Genomic DNA, 17,931 nt, shown 5'->3' with positions numbered 1-17,931 from the left:
ATTTTAGCCAATCTGATAGTTGTGAGATGATATCTCACAGTTATTTTGATTTTCATTTCTCTAATCAATAATGATTTAGAGTGTTTTTATAGTTTATATTGTATTTTATATTTTTATATTTATATGTTTCATATATATTTTATAATTTGCATATTATATATATATATATACATATATATATATAATTATACACAGTAGATAAAACATTGTGGTACAATCAAATGTAATAAATTTTGCTACTAACAGCAATCTAGGACAATCCCAAGGGACTTATGAGAATGACTGCTGTCCACATCTAGAGAAAGAACTGTGGGAGTAGAAATCCAGAAGAAAATATATGATTTATTAGTTGTTTATATGGGTATATGATTTGGGGTTTTGTTTTTAAAAGATTACAAAAATGAATAAGGAAATAGGTTTTGCGTAATAATATATGTATAACACAGCAGAATTGCTTGTTAACTCCAGAAGTTGGGAGTGGGGAGGGAAGAGGTGAGGGAGATAACATGAATCATGTAACCATGGAAAAAAAAATTAATTAAATCTGAAATTTAAAAAATTAAAATTAAATAATCCTATTTCAGAAAAATAAATTAAACAAGCCATCAATGAGCTCCCCAGGAAAAAATCCCCAGGGCCAGATGGATTCACAAGTGAATTCTATGAAACATTTAAAGAACAATTAATCCCAATACTATACAAACTATTTAACAAAATAAGCAAGAAGGAGTCCTATCAAATTCTTTTTATGACACAAATATAGTAGGGATACCTAAGCCAGGAGGACCAAAAATAGGGGAAAAAAATTACAGAAAAATTTCCTTAGTGAACACTGATGCAAAAATTAAACAAAAAAATACTAGCAGAGACTATATTTCTATATATCGCAAGGATTATTCACTGTGACCAGGTGGGATTTATACCAGGAACGTAAGGCTGGTTTAATATTAAGAAAACTGTCAGCATAATTGACCATATCAATAAAAAAAAAAGAAATGACATGATTATCTCAATCAATGCAGAAAAAGCCTTTGACAAAATACAATACCCATTCCTACTGAAAATATTAGAAAGCATAGGAATAAAAAGACCTTTCCTTAAAACAATAACTAGTATTTATGTCAGCAAGTATCATCTACAATAAGATCGGGAGTGAAGCAAGGATGTCCATTATCACCACTATTATTTAATATCGTAAATATCGTACTAGAAATGCTAGCTAGCTTTAGCAATTAAAAAAAAAAGATTGAAGGAATTAAAGTTTGCAGATGCTATGATAGTATGCTTAGAGAATCCTAGAAAATCAACTAAAAACTAGTTGAAATAATTAATAATTTTAGCAAAGTTGCACAATAAACCCACACAGATCATCAGCATTTCTATATATTTCCAACAAAACTTAGCAGTATGAGTTAGAATGAGAAACTCCATTTAAAATCACTCTACACAACATAAAATGCTTGGGAATCTATTTGCCAAGACAAACACAGGAATTATATGAACACAATTACAAAACACTTTCCACACAAATAGAATTAGATCTAAACAATTGGAAAAACATTAACTTCCTAGATAGGCTGAGCTAATATAATAAAAATGACAATCCTACCTAAATTAATTTACTTATTCAAGTGCCATACCAATAGAACTACCAAAAAACTATTTTATAAAACTAGGAAAAATAATAACAAAATTCATCTGGAAGAGCAGAAGATCAAGAATATCAGGGGAACAAATAAAAAAAAAAACTGAAGGATGGTGGCCTAGCAATATCAGATCTTAAACTGTACTATAAAGCAGTAATCATCAAAGCAATCTGGTATTGGCTAAGAAATAGAAGGGTGGATAAATGGAATGACCTCAGCAATCTAGTATTTGATAAACCCAAAGATCCCAGCTTTTGGGATAAGAACTCACTATTTGACAAAAATTGCTAGGAAAATGAAAAAACAGTATGGCAAAAATTAGGTTGCGATTAATATCTCACACCCAATACAAAGATAAGGTCAAAATGGGTATATGATTTAAACATAAAGAGTGATATAAGTAAATTAGGAGAACATAGAATAATTGACCTGTTATATATATGGAGAAGGGAAGAATTTATGAGCAAACTAGAGCTAGAGAACATTATAAGATATAAAATGAATAATTTTGATTATCTCAAATTAAAAAACCAATGCAACCAAGATTAGAAGAGAAACTGGAAAAAATTTTTATAACAAATTTCTCTGATAAAGGTCATATTTTTCAAATAGATAAGGAACTAAATAAAATTTATATGGATTCTTGGTCATTCACTAGCTGATAAATGGCAAAGGGATATCATATAGACAGTTTTCAAATGAAGAAATAAAAGCTATCAATAATCAAGAAAAAATGTTCTAAATCCTTCTTGATTAGAAAAACACAAATTAAAACAACTCTGAGGTACCTAGCAGATTGGTCAATATGACAGTAAAGGAAAATGATAAATGTTGGAGGGGATGTGGCAAAATTGGGACACTAATGCATTGCTAGTGGAGTTGTGAACTGATCCAACCATTCTGGAGGGCAATTTGGAATTATGCCCAGAGGTCTATAAAAGAATGTCTACCTTTGGATCCAAGCAATACCACTACTGGGTCTGTATTCCAAAGAGATAAAAAAAAAAAAAAAAAAGGAAAGGACCTGTTTGTACAAAAATATTTATAGCTGCTCTTTTTGTGGTGGCAAAGAACTGGAAACTAACAGGATTAGGGAATGGCTGAACAAATTGTGGTATATGATGGTGATGGAATACTGTTGTGGCATAAGGAATAATGAACAGGATGGTTTCAGAAAAAGCTGGAAAGACCTATGTAAACGGATGCAGAATGAAACAAGTAGAACCAGGAAAATATTATATCCACAGTAAGTGCAATATTGTGGAAAGATCAAATGTGATAGACTTTGCTATTAACAGCAATACAATGACCCAGGACAATCTGAGGGACTTATGAAAAATAATGTTATTCCCCTTTAGAAGAAGAACTGTTGGGAGTATAAATGCAGAAAAAACATATGACTTATCACTTGTTTATTTGGGTATATGTTTTGGGGTTTTGGTTCTATAAGATTATTCACTTATAAAAACGAATAATATGGAAACGTTTGGCGTGAGAATACATGTATACCCAGATTGAGTTGCTTATCAGCTTTGGAAGGGAGGAGGAAAGAAAGGAGGGAGGCAATATAGATCATATGACTTTGGAAAACTTATATGGAAATTTGTTATTAAAATAAAAAAATTAATAAATAAAAAATACTATACAATGATCACTTGTGAATGACTTAGCTATACTCAGCAATACAATCATCCAAAACTGCCTCCAGAAAGAACTGAGTCTGAATGCAGATAGAAGTATATATTTTTTTAACTGTAGTTTTTGAGGGGATTTTTTGGTCTTGTAAAATTTAAATTAATATCCAATAACTCCAAGTATTACATTTTATAAAGTTTATTAATAATCACTTGAAGTAGCAGAAATAAAAAGAACAAAAGTAAAACTTGAGTAAAATTCTCTTGCCTCTCACCTCACCCCACCTCCACAAGAAGAAATTATAGTCTGTTTTTCTTTCTTTTTTTAAAAAAACCCGTTCCTTCTGTCTTAGAACTGATACTAATTATTGGTTGCAATTGGTTGCATAGCTAGGAAGCATCTGAGACCAGATTTGAACCCAGATCCTCCCAACTCCAGGCATGGCTTTCTATCCTATCTGGGCTACCTAGCAGTCTCTGGTCTGTTTTCTTTTGCAACATGACTAATATAAAATTATGTTTTGTATGACTACACATGTATAATCTATATAAAATTGCTTGCCTTCTCAAGGAGTGGGGAGAGTAAAAAGAGAGGGAAAATATGGAACTCAGAACTCTTTAAAAATAAAAATATTTTAATGGAATTGAAAAACTATAAAATATATACATTTAAAAAATAGGATAGCTTTAGTTACTCCTCCATTTGCCTTTCCTAGCCCTATAAGAATGATCTATATATGCATCAAGGATAACTTGAATATAAATAAGATGAGAACAAGCAGGCTTTTGCAAACTATAATTCCAAGACAGAACAAAATCACTCAGTTGTCTGAAAGATACAGAGAAAAGAAGATCCCATTATGTTTACTGACTTTCAAAAAAAAAAAACACCACATAAAACCCAACAACAATAACAAAAAATTACTCAGGAGAACAAAATGTAGCCCTCAAACCAGGAGTCTATCATGTTCATATTAAAATCACACAAGATTCCTGGATAAGTGCAATCAGAGAACTGTTAGATGACAGTTAATTATTATGGTTATTAAAGTTCAAAAAGACAAAACAGGAATATGTAGGGTTAACAAAGGAGACTACTACCACTGAATGAAGGCAAGTCAACTTGGTCCCCCCACAAAATGAAAGCTCCAGAAGCAACTAACCTCCAGAATCAAGTATAAAATCTTCTGTTTGGCATTAGAAGTCCTTTATAACCTGCCCTCTTCCATCACCACCACCACAACCATCTGAATACCTCGTAGTTATTTGTTTATTTATTTTGCAGGTAACTAGGTGGTGAAATAGATAGGACTGGGTGCTGAATCAGGAAGACCTGAGTTCAAATATGACCTCAGATTTGATCCTAGGAAAATCACTAACTTCTGTTGGACTCAATTTCTTCTTCTGTAAAATAGGAAAAATAATTGCACCTATCTACTAGTTGTTGTCAGGATCAAATGAAATAATAATTACAAAGCACTTACCACAGTGCCAGGCACATAATAAGTATAATATGTTACCTGTCATAATCATCATCATTATTCTTACTAAACCCTTACTGGGAAAATGCCCCTTGACTCTTCAGTTTGCCCTTAACATCCCTTTTGGATGGTTCCTCCTAGAATCTCAGTTTAAGGATAATGTAAAAGGGAATTTTTTGTTCTCTTTGAGTTTACACTTGTGAAAGGGAAACTTTTATTTCCTTTGCCTATTTTGAATTAATACTTGTTGACAATAACTTAAGTACCCCACTTAGTACCTCACTAGATTGTGAAGACAGGATTAACTCTCCTTTGTCTATTTTTGAATTGAATCAACAAAAGCTTGAACACCCTACTTAGCATGAGGTGGAGGAGCTCTCCACCCTTTCAACTCAATCAGCCAGGAAATGAGAATTCACATCTTAGTCAGTCATGAATCTGTGAACTCTTTTGATGAGTATTCACCTCTCCAGAAGATGAGAAGTGGTTCCCACAAACACTGACCCCTGGGTAGTACTGGACAATCTGGAAGTTGTCATTGGCCCTTGTGAAAAGGGAAAGGGACAAGAAGCCACTATAAAAGGGCCTGAATTTCTGGGGCTAGAAAAGTGGACTTCAAGAAGGAAGTTGGTTTCAAGAAGAAGGTCGGCTCAAGGAAGAAAGTTGCCCTCAGGAGTCACCTTCAGCTTGAGTCATCATTTTGACCTGCCTCTTGGAGGGAACTTGGGTGAGTGGATAGCTGGCTTTCCCTTCCTATCTTCTGAAGAGAGTTTATTTCCTGTTGAAGGACAAGAAGTCCTGGCTGAGTTGAGCACTGGAGCAATATTTAGATAGGCTAATGTCTTCTCTACCCTTTTGTATTTCTCTGCTTTCACCCTTTCTACCTCTTTTGTAAATAAAAGCTATTAAAGTCATTTTGACTTTGAGCAATATTACCTTGAATCAGCAACCACCATTATTATTTATAATCTTCATATATTTTAGTCAAACCATTAAAATTTAATTCTTACAATGTCCAGGCCAGTCACATTTTCATTCCTCTCCAGGCACCACTGACTGTCTGTCTGAACTGAAGATATTAAGAAAGGTAGGGATAAAAAATGATTAGATTTACCATTTATGAAGTTGATGGTGTCTCCTGAGAGAACTATTTCAGTCAAATGATTAATTTTCAAGGAAGATTTAAAGTAGTAAAGAGAGAACAGGTACTGAAAAAGTACAGGAATTCAACCCTAACCTTGAGTTACACTTTCAAGAAAACTTGAGTTCAAATCCTATTATGTGATCCTGGCAAGTCACTTAACCTATCTGCCTCACTTTTCTCATCTTTAAAATGGGTAACTCTAAGAGCACCTACCTCCCAGGGTTGTTACAAAGACTAAATAAGATAATAACTATAAAGCACTTAGTACAGTGTCTGGCACTTTATAAATGTTATATTTATAGTAAATGTTAATTTACTAACTGGAGAAATTAATGATTTATATTTTTATATGATCACATGTTTCACATCTGTGTCATCTAAGATGATAAATTCCTAAATTGGTTTGTCTTTCTTGTATCATTTGAAAGAGAATTTAGAAGAATATTTTGTTCATGATAGACAATAAAAGACATTAATTAAACAACAATGAGAATTTTAATAAGCTATGTCTGTTACAAGAATATAAACCCAGTACTTAGCATGTTTTACACATAATAGGAATCAAATATTTGTCCAATTTAAAGAGCAAAGTAAAGAAGAAAGAGAACAGAGATAAAACAGAAAAATGATTAACTACTTCAAAGAAAAAGTTAAGTTCCTGGGGGTAGGGGAGGAATGACTATCAGAGCAATTCCCTTCTTTAACCCTGGTTTTTATTATTTGCTCTTACCTACCCTGGGCTATTACTTAAATAATAAGTTCCTACCTAAAAGTGGCTTCCCAAAAGCAGTCCATTCCACAAACATCAGAGGGCAGCATCCAATAGGGATTCCAATAAGAGAGAGAAAGATCCTTATTATACCTAACAAAATAAGACAGAAATGTAAGTCCTATAAAAATATTTTCATTTGCTACTTAGGGAATTTAATTAGTAATGATTTATTGTTTTTATTTTATGACAATGTGGCAAAGGTAGACAACTAGGGTAGTAGTAGTAGGAATTGTTCAAGAATGATTTGTCCAAGTCAGAAATGAACACAGATTGAAGTCTTGAATATAATTTAGCAGACTGGTCAAGAACTACTTGACATTTTATGTTCATTTTCTCATATAAAACCACCAGAATATAATCAAATATTTATTCTATCAAAAATACTTTTCCTAACATTAATTTAATGTTTTATGACTTAAAAAAGAATTAACCTGGACTGTCAGTTAAAATGGCTGTAAGAACAGGGAGCCAATCCCCAGCACCCACATACCTGCACCAGAAGAAATCTGAAATTTGCACCATATTGTATAATAGTCAAGAAATTCAATAAGAGGAGGCAGCTGGGTAGCTCAATGATTTGAGTCAGGCCTAGAGATGGAATGTCCTAGGTTCAAATCTAGCCTTAGACATTTCCTAGTGTGTGACCCTGGGCAAGTCACTTAAACCCCATTGCCTAGCTCTTACTACTCTTCTGTTTTGGAACCAATACACAGTATTGATTTTAAGATAGAAGGTATGGGTTTAAAAAAAGAGAGAAAGAAATTCAATAAGAAATGACTTCAACAACAGAACTATATAAAAATTCTACCACAGAAATCTGGCCCATGAGCAAACCCCTTCAACATTGGGGAAATGGCTGAACGAATTGTGGAATATGAATATGATGGAATATTATTGAGCCCTAAGAAATAAGGAGACAGATAATTTCAAACAATCCTTGCTAGTGTAAACTGATGCAGTGAGCAGGCCCAAGAGAACAATTTATAAAAGGCCAAAAATATTGAAAAGGGAAAAAAAAAAACCTCTGAAAGCTTAAGAAGTCTGATAAAAGAAAAACCCAACCATGCCTCCAGTATACTTAGGATACAGGTATTCCAGCTGCTGACAAAGAAGTGATAGACACAGGAAAGAGTAAGAATCTATAATGCCTTTGGTAGACAATGGGGTGGTAAACTAGGTAAAAGAACTAGTCTTGGAATCAGGAAGATGAATTAGAATCTTGCCTTAGACATTTACTGGTTGGGTGACACTTAAGCTAACACTAAGCTAGCAAGTCACTTAACTTCTCTTAGCCAGTTTCGGGATCAGACTTAATGGACACGAAGATTCTTTCAAGGCCTGTATCAATAATTTTATTTTTATGATCAAAGACTGGTCAAGAGGAATAGAATAGAGAGGCAGAAACAGACTGCATCAAATAAAGTCAGTAGCACTGATGGTATTGCGAAAGGAAGTATTCTCAGTGCTACTGACTTTATTTACATATACATAAAAAATTTTCTAAATGACAAAATTGAAAGCAAAAAAATTGGATAAGCAAAACTGATTTTTAAAATCAATAAAATACCTATTTTATTAAAAAAGGTAGTATTAAAAATTTCATAAAGAATTCACTACAAATAAAAAAATTATTAAGAGCCCTTTTTATTTGACCTATTTGACAACAAAACTGGCAACTTAATGAAAAAGATGATATGCTACAAAAAATGTAAAATACAGAGATTTATAAAAAAAAATTCAAATAATCCAATCTCAGAAAATAAATTGAACAATAAACAAACTCCATCCTGCTCCCAACCCCCAAAAAATTCAGGGACCAGGTGCCTGGAATAGAAGATTGTATCAAAAAAATAATAATTTTGATATTTCATAAGCTGTTTGCAAAAATAGGAAAAGAGAGTTTATCAAATTCCATCCATGATACAAATATGGTCTTTCAAAAAATAATTTTTATTGATGTTTTCTATTTTTATACATCACCATAATATCTTATATATCCTTCTTCCTCCCCATCTCTGTGTGCCACCCTTTATACCAAACAGTGGGGTTTTTTTTTTAAATAGGGGAAAATATTTTTTCCCAGGTTATTGTTTGCCTTCTAATTTTGGTTGCATTGGTTTTATTTATGCAAACCCTTTATTTTTTCTGTCTGTCTCTTGCTTGGTCTTTTTTTTTTTTAATTTTTATTTTGAATATTTTCCCATAGTTACATATTTCATGTTCTTTGCCTCTCCCCCAAGATCCCCTAACCTTATCCAATGCACAATTCCACTGGGTTTTACATGTATCATTGATCAAGACCCAATTCCATATTCTTGATAGTTGGACTAGAGTTATCATTTAGTGTCTACATCCCCAATAATATCCCCATCAGCCCATGTATTCAAGCAGTTGTTTTTCTTCTGTGTTTCTCCTCCCACAGTTCTTCCTCTGAATGTGGCTAGTTTTCTTTCTCATAAGTCCCTCGGCCTATGCAAACCCTTTTTAACTTAATGCAGTCAATGTTATGTTATATCTTGTAATATTCTTTTTTTTTAAACCCTTGTACTTCGGTGTATTGTCTCATAGGTGGAAGATTGGTAAGGGTGGGCAATGGGGGTCAAGTGACTTGCCCAGGGTCACACAGCTGGGAAGTGGTTGAGGCCAGGTTTGAACCTAGGACCTCCTGTCTCTAGGCCTGACTCTCACTCCACTGAGCTACCCAGCTGCCCCCTATCTTGTAATATTCTGTCTTTGGGCATAAATTCTTCACTTATCCATGGGTCTGCTAGGTAAATTATTTTGTGCTCTATAATTTTTTATGGTATCCCCCTTTATTTCTAAATTATGTATTCATTTTGACTTTACTTTGGTATATGGCAGGAGATGTTGGTCTATGCCTAGTTTTTGCCATACTGTTTTCCATTTTGCTCAGCAGTTTTTGTCAAATAGGGAATTCTTCCAAAAATCTTGGATTCTGGGGTTTGTCAAACATTAGGTTACTATTCTCATCTACTCCATTAATCCACTACTCTATTTCTTAGCTAGTACCAGATTGTTTTGAGGACTGCTGCTTTATAATATAGTTTAAGATCTGGTTCAGGGAATTATCTTCCTTCAGATTGTTTTTTCCCCCATTAATTCTCTTGATATCCCTTTTGTCCTTCCTCCTTTTAGATGAATTTTATTATTTTTCTTTCTAATTCTATGAAATAGTTTTGGGGGAATTTGATTGGTATGGCACTGAATAGGTAAATTAATTTAGGTAGAATTGTCATTTTTATTATATTGGCTAGGTCAATCCACAAGCAGTTAATGCTTTTCCAGTTGTTTAGATTTGACTTTATTTATGTGAAAAATATTTTGTAGTTGTGATCATAATGCAGTTCTTGGGTTTGTCTTGGCAGGAAGATTCCCAAGTATTCTATGTTGTCTACAGTTATTTTAAATGGGATTTCTGTATCTCTTGAGCTTTACTGGTAGTATAGAGAAATGCTGATGATTTATATGGGTTTATTTTATATCCTGCAACTTTATTAAAAGTTAATTTTTTCAATAATTTTTTTTGCTGATTCTCTAGGATTTTCTAAGCATATTATCTGCAAAAAGTGATAGCTTTACTTCCTCATTTCCAATTCTAATTCTTTCCATTTCTTCTTCTCTATTATTGCTAGCATTTCTAGTACAATACTGAGTAGTAGTGGTGATAATGGGCATCTGTGTTTCACTCCTGATCTTAGTGGGAAGGCTTATATGCATTAAAGATAATGCTTGCTGATAGTTTTAGATATATGCTATTTATCATTCTGAGGAATGTTCCATTTATTACAATGTTCTCTAGTGTTTTTCATAGGAATGGGTGTTACATTTTGTAAAAAAAAAGCTTTTTCTGCATATCTCGAGATGATTATGTATTTTCTATTGGCTTTGTTATTGATATGGTCAATTATGTTGATAGTTTTCTGTAACCCATCTTTAATATCAATTCTAAGAAAGTTAAGGGTTTAAAAAATAGGTTCAAATTTGGCCTCAGCCACTTCCCAACTGTGTGACCCTGGAAATCTCTGTGTGAAGGGAATTTACACCCCTCTCCTGGGGTCATACATGGGATGTTGCCCTGCCTGTGTCCTTATGTTCCTGCATCCCTGCGTTTCTGCATTCCTACATCCCTGTGACTCTAAACCTGAACCAGACATGACTGAATTTGAACCAGATGTGGTAGAGAGGATAATAGGGGCGAACAAGGAAGTATACTCTTTCTCTGTCTCTGGTGTCCTGCCGAGGAAGCAGCTGGAGGTCACACTGAACTCGCCTCATGAGAGCTAGATTAGAGATTTATCTTTCTACCAATTTCTCATCTTTTACCTATCCAAGTAATTCTAATAAACTTCATTAAATTCTAAGGACCAGAGTTTTTACTGTTACACCTCCACTGCCTAACCCTTACCATTCTTGGAACCAATATTGATTCTAAGACATAAGGTAATGGAAGGAAGGGAGGGAATAGTACTGTTGTAAAAAAGAAATTTAGAATTATGTTAAAAGTTGACTAAAGTGTCTATACTATTTGCAGAAATCCCACTCTCACTGTTACCCAATGAAGTAAACAACAAAAACACTAAACTCATACATGGAGTAGAAAATACTTGTATAATTTTTTTACAATAATAAAGACCTGGAAACAAACCAAATGGCATTCAATCAGGGAAATGGCTGAACAATTATAGTACACAAAACACAAAAACTAAAATCTGTCAACTCAAAGATGCAGACTGTAACTCTATATGCCTGTCCATTTTATGTAAGTCTTGTCTACATTCTCCCAAAAGTTCACTGCAGGAAGTATGCCCAATGTTCTGTTTGCCTCCCATGATTTCTCAAAATCAATGCTATATCAGTGGAGCATTCTGGGTATCCATCTGTCATCTCTCCTAGTCTACTTTTGAATTGAATCAACAAAAGATTGAACACCCTACTTAGTGTGTTCTAGCAAGGTACTTAGAGAACTCACAAGCCACTTACTTAGAGAGCTCCACCCTTTTAATTCAGTCCCAAACTTGTGAATCCTATTATCAGAGTTCACACCCTCAGAAATTCAGTCAGCCAGGGATCTGTGAACCCTTTTGATGAGTATTCAACCCTCCAGAAGATGAGAATGGGGCAGTGCTAGACAATTTGGAAACTATGATTGGCCCCTGTGAAGAGGGGGAGGGACAAAGGAGTCACCATAAAAGTCCTGAAATCTTTCAGTTTGAGGAGAGATTTTCTTTGAGAAGATGGTCTGAAGAAAAGAGTGTTTTCTGGAGATAGTTTTCGAAGAAGCTTTGCTGGAAACTGTGGCTTGGAGCTCAGCTTCTATTTAGACTGACTCCTGGATTACTTTGTTTCGTGAGTGAAAGGCTGACTCCCTTCCTAGTTTCCTAAGAGACTAGCCTTCCTGGTTGAGAGCTAATCAATCTCTACCTGGATTAAGGAGACTCAGAGCAAAACATTTAGGTTGATAGGATAGATAACCTCTCTAATCTCTTCACATTTCTCTGCTTTATTGTTTGCTCTCCATTTTGTAAAGATTTGTAAATAAATTTCTGACTCAAGATATAATAAATATTGGCAACCACATAATTTCATAAAATTATTGTCCAACCATTAATTTTCACCTTAACAATACCATGTGGAGAATCCTAGAGAGTCACCTAGAAAGTTAGCCCAAACTATGAATTTTATGAAAGTAGCAGAACATAAAATAAGCCCACATAAATCATCAGCCTTTATAGATATTACTAACAAAGTTCTGCAAGAAGAATTAAAAAATACATACTCTAATTAAAACACCCAGAGAGAACAGAATATCTGGGAGTACAAGTACCAAAACAAACCCAGGAACTACATGAACGTAATTATAAAACACTTTTTTACACAAATCAAATCAGATTATAATAACTGGAAAAATATTACTTGTTCATTGATGGGCAGGGCAATATAATTAAAATGACAATCCTACCTAAACTAATCTACTTATTCAATGTCATTCTAATCAAATTACCAAAAAATTATCTTATTGCACTAAAAAAATCATGTTGTGAGGAAGATCATTTAGTATTAGTTACATATAGTTTATTATATGGACCTAGCATGAAGGGCTGGAGGATTCCAAGATGGAATGAAGGAGCAGGAAGTAGGGCTTGTGCTCTGAGAGAGACTCCATTAGTGGTGGGCACAAACTGTTGCTAGCCCTGGGAGATCTCAGAGTTAAGGACACCCTGCATCCTGATTCCCTGGATCCTGAGTGGTGGTGGCTTTCAGCAAGTGGACAAGACCTGCAGAGCTGCACCAAGTGGAGGAGGGGTTTGGGATCTGGTGGACAGCATCTCAAGCACACTCTCTCTACTTGGGTACCTTGGACCACCTTGGCTTTTCGCATCCTGTGATCATCTTTGGATTACGGTGAGAACCCTCAAAGCCACCCTCAGGCCCTTTAACTGTACTGGTCAAACCTGGCTGGAACCAGATTTGAAAGCAGCCTTCCCAGAGACTCCAGCACTGCTCCTTTGAGCCCTGCCTGGCCTAGGTCAATTAGAATTAGGGTAGAGTAGTCCTCCCCTTGCCCTGTGGTTTTGCCCTTTAGGTTCTTAAGTGTAGAATCCCCTATCCCACCTTTATTAGTTAATCATAATTAAAACTGTTAAAAACCTTTACCTTGCCTACTGGTTCCAAAGACCCCAGCCTAGAGTGAGCAGAGTGACAGTTGGGCTAACTGCCATTCTTGATTCTTAGTCTCCCTATATTGGCTGATCCTGTCTCTCATTCAACCCAGTGTGTGTATCCACAAACCATTAGGACACATTTACATTCCTGGTGCCCCACTCTTTTTTACAGGCAATATAATTAAAATGACAATCCTACAGGTACCAAAACAAACCCAGGAACTACATGAACGTAATTATAAAACACTTTTTTACACAAATCAAATCAGATTGTAATAACTGGAAAAATATTACTTGCTCATTGATGGGCAGGACAATATAATTAAAATGACAATCCTACCTAAACTAATCTACTTATTCAATGTCATTCTAATCAAATTACCAAAAAAATTATCTTACTGCACTAAAAAAATCATTTGGAAGAACAAAAGATCAGGAATAGGAAAAGAATTAATGAAAAAATGTAAAGGAAGGAGATCTAGCAGTACTGGATTTTAAACTGTATTATAAAATAGTAATTATCAAAACTATTTGGTATTAACTAAGAAATAGAAAGCTAGATCAGTGGAACAGAACAGATATAGAACAAAAAGTGGTAAAATATTATAGTAACTCTGTATATGACAAAAGTAGAGATTGTTCACTTCCAGTGAATGAAATGAAAAAAGGAAACATAAAAGACACAATCTATATATACAGATGCTTGCTGAATGATGTCTTCTGTTGTGTGTGGGGGGAGGAGGGGCTAAGATGCCTAGAAATAAAATCTGTTAATAAAATTTAAAAATAAAATGAAACTGAGTAGGAAGAAGATAGGGAGGTATAGAAGAATTCTATGAATCAAAACAAAATGAAGTAAGAATAACCAGGAAAACACTGACAACATAAATAGAAAGAAAATCAAAATCCAACATATTACATGGATACATATATTAGATTTGAGGTTGGACCACCACTTGTTATATAATTAATAGTGGGGATTCCTTTTGTGAGTTGGACTAGATGGCCTCTGTAGTCCCTTTTAAATCTAAAAGTCTATGATTCTATATATAGTTATAATGACCATGTTTGCTGTCCCCCTTTCCCCCCCCAAAAAACCTGAAAATGAGAACAAGATGAAGTACTATGGATGTGGAATACTACATATACTGTCAGTCTTGGTTGAAGTGTTCTGTTGATTAGTATTGTTCAAATGCCCTTTTTTCTCCATCTCTCTTTTTATTCTTTGTTATAAAGAATTACTCTCTGGAAGTTGAAGAGATGGATATAGTGAAAAATGAGGGTAACAAAAATAAGAAATAAAAAAAATTCAACAAAAAAATCCAAGTTTGTCAGAGCATTTCCAATAAGTAGCAACAGCTGTCTTTTCAGATACCTCCCCCTTTTCTGAAAGAATTCATTCACAATTGTTGGAATTTCAAATTTAAGGAATACATTCTTAACCAAATTCTATCAGGCCTATCTAGAAGATCTAAAAGCCCTAAACCAGCAAAGTATTGGTGCTGGTGCTGGGCCAGCACTGGAGGGGTATGGGGTGAAGCTTCTCCATTCTCTTCCCAGTGCCTGAGGTCAATTTTTGCAGGCCCTGCCCCTCTGTCCAGCTGCCCAAAGCAAGTACTTCCTCTCTCTGGAGTAATTCAGAGAAGTTCACAGGCAGCTTTAAGTTGCAGTTTGGGCATGCAAACTCAAAAACATTCGCCAACACTGCCCTAAACCAATGTACTTTAATTTACAATAAAAGCTAAACTAGTGACTCTACTCTTTGTAATAGTACTACTCTTGGGAGTAACTAGGTGGCTCAATGGATTGAGAGCACAGGCCTAGACATGGGAGGTCCCGGGTTCAAATCTGGCCTCTGACACTTCTTAGCTGTGTGACCCAAGGCAAGCTTTAATTTAACCCCAATTGCCTAGACAAGTGATGGCAAACCTTTTAGAGATGGAGTGCTGGGCCCTGCCACCTCCCTCCCCCCCCCCCAACTCACCTCCAGCTCTCCTCTTACCCCAGATGGGGAGGGAGGATGTGCTCCACTGGGCTGTTGGGCAGAGGGGCAGGTGTTGAGAGGCACGTGTAGAGAAGGGAAGGAGAGTGACCCAAGGTCTCTGCTCCTCTCTAGCTATGTGCCATGCTGTGAGTTCTGCTCTCCTCAAAACTAGCTTCTCTCCAACTCCAGTATGGGAATCACCTTCACCACAGACTCAATAGGCCACCGTCTGCACTGCACTCTCACACAGCATGTGAGTCCTCCCTTGCTCCCCCCCAGCACCTCAAGCTAAACAGGGGAGGAAGGAAGCTCTCCCATTGGGTTGCTGGGCAGAGCAGCAGGTGAAGTGAGGAATGTCCTTAGGCGCATGAAGAGGGGGAAGGGAACAGCTCCACCCAGAGTCCCTCTGACTTTCTAGTAAAGAACTCTGGTGGGCACTGCAGGTGTGCAGAAAAGGTTCTATGTGGCCTTTTTGGCATGTGTGTCATAGGCTCGCCATCACACGCCTAGGCCTTACCACTCTTTTGCTTTGGAACATATCAATTCTAAGACAGAAGGTATGGGTTTAAAAGGAAAAAAGTGCTATTTTTACATACCAACTAAAGATTTCAGTAACAGTTCAATAAACTAAATCTGGGGTTCAAATACTACAGGAACTTTTCTTTTACATTTCAAACATTAAAAAAATTCTAATAAAATTAACTGGCAGCATGTATGCACTGTAAACTGAATTATTAGCCCAAGACAAAGTGGCAAATATTGGAGGTTATTTTGCTACCAAACTGTCCTGCAACATTATTTTCTATTTTAGTATTTCTTTATCATTCTACAACCATAAGTCTAATTTCTTTTGCAATCCAAATAAAATTATAAAATTTATACGACTTCCACTTCTCATTTCTTGTAAAATTCAGATCTGCACAAAGGATCATTAAAGATCTATATACTACACATCTAAAATTAATTTCTTTAATTTTACATATTATTTTTGCACTTAGAAGCACAAAGATATCAGGAGTCTTAGGAATTCGCCAGACTACAAAGAAAAGAACTACCTAGCTTCTTCATGCAGACCTTAAACTTTCCTCCCTACCTAGGAAAGCTCTCTATCACTCAAGAGCAATCAATATATGATTTACCTAAATTCTTTCTGGATAAGCACTGGTTCATTTTTATACTATGGTATAGGTGATTATTTTGTCTTTAAAAAGTTTCCCAAAAACTCAGGTTAATTATAAATATGACAAAACACAACCTATATTTAAAATACTATTTTTCAAAAAATCACAGGTGGGATTCCATGGCTGTGTGGATTATTTTGGAAACCGGTGGGGATTTTTTGTTTTTAAATAGAGAAAATTACAATCAAGGGCTGCAATGCCACCACCAAAAAAAGGTGTGAGCCTTCAGACTGAGCAAAATTACCAGTAAGGTAACAGAGGCCTAAACTAGAAAATCTTTACATTAAAAAAATGTGGGAATCCCTTTCAGTAAATTTATTTGAGAAAGAGCCTCTAGTGTTTCAATGTTTCCATTGCACTGGGAAGGTTTTTACCCTAGACAGGACAGAAAACTACTTCCCCTCGATCCCTTTCAATTGGATGACACACGCTAAAATCAACTACAAACGGGAGCTGCGTTTGCGGCACCGAGGTCTGGTCACAAGGCCTGGCCACGGACCTGAGGCTGTGCTCGGCGCTGCGTGAGTGAAGAGGCGGCAGCAACCCCGCGCTGGTAGGCTGGAGGCTACAGGGATAAGAGAGGCGCGGACGTAGAGCTTCCAGCAATCCAGCCTCACTCAGAGGCGGTGCCCCACTCAGATCTCCTCGGTACTAAGAAGAGAGCAGCCTACCTGTCGGACCAGCCAGGATGATCCTTGGGGCCTACGCTTCGCGCCCCGTTCTCGGCTATGCGTCCGCTAACAGTGATCCAGGAAGCCACCGCCGCGGCCTTCAGCTTCCCGCCACCGCCGGTCTCTTCTTCGTCCAGGGACACCACGAGCTGGTTCAGGGCGTAAAGCAACGAACAGAAGCCACAGCCCAGACAGAGAACTAACACCCGCAGGTAACGCCGCATGTCTCTCTCCATTCGCAGCCAGCTGGAGCTGCTTCTACTGCGGCGGCCAGACGCCGCCGGGGCGCTGACAAACCACAGCCAGACCCCAGTACGCATACGCGGCATCAAGCCCCGCCCCCTTCCTCTCCTTCCTTCCTTCCTTCCTTCCTTCCTTCCTTCCTTCCTCCTAAATCCTTTTCCGGTTTCACTGTCTCCGACCCTTCCCCCACTCCTCCCCGCTCCCTCCGAGAGCGCCTGTGATACTACTTCTGTGGCTGCTGCAGGATCCCCCTGCTCCTCGGATATGGGCGACCCTCCGAAGATGGTGGAGGTTACGTAGCAAACGTGAGCTGCTTGAGAGGAGAGTCTAGGCTTTGCTGGCGCTGGTTTCTTCTTGTAGACAATGCCCAAAGCTTTGGGGAGGGGTAGCATTAAAGCTGCTCCATTATAACTGACCGGGTTAGAACCTGGAGCTGCCAAAAGATTCTAGGGAAAGAGCTGTAAGCTCCTTTTTCGTGTCTATATATCTGAA

The 17,931-nt window shown here is 36.5% G+C and overlaps 1 protein-coding gene across 2 annotated transcripts in view; it reads right to left on the bottom strand.

Annotated features, from left to right (window-relative positions):
• Positions 1 to 17,432, bottom strand: part of GXYLT1 (glucoside xylosyltransferase 1) — a 53,946-nt gene extending 36,514 nt beyond the window's left edge. The window contains exons 1-2 of one of the 2 annotated variants that reach the window (XM_044679961.1): positions 17,197 to 17,432; positions 6,672 to 6,767 (exon numbers count right to left, since the gene is read on the bottom strand). In XM_044679961.1, the coding sequence (XP_044535896.1) occupies positions 6,672 to 6,767; positions 17,197 to 17,432 (332 nt within the window). The remainder of the gene's footprint in view (positions 1 to 6,671; positions 6,768 to 17,196) is intronic. The other variant, XM_044679962.1, reaches the window with a different exon arrangement.
• Between the last annotated feature and the right edge of the window lie 499 nt (positions 17,433 to 17,931).

The sequence above is a fragment of the Gracilinanus agilis genome, chromosome 5 (assembly GCF_016433145.1).
Source record: "Gracilinanus agilis isolate LMUSP501 chromosome 5, AgileGrace, whole genome shotgun sequence".
NCBI classification, from domain to species: Eukaryota; Metazoa; Chordata; class Mammalia; order Didelphimorphia; family Didelphidae; genus Gracilinanus; species Gracilinanus agilis.
Note: the sequence above shows the minus strand (reverse complement) of the source record. Positions and strands in the feature narration are given on the sequence as shown.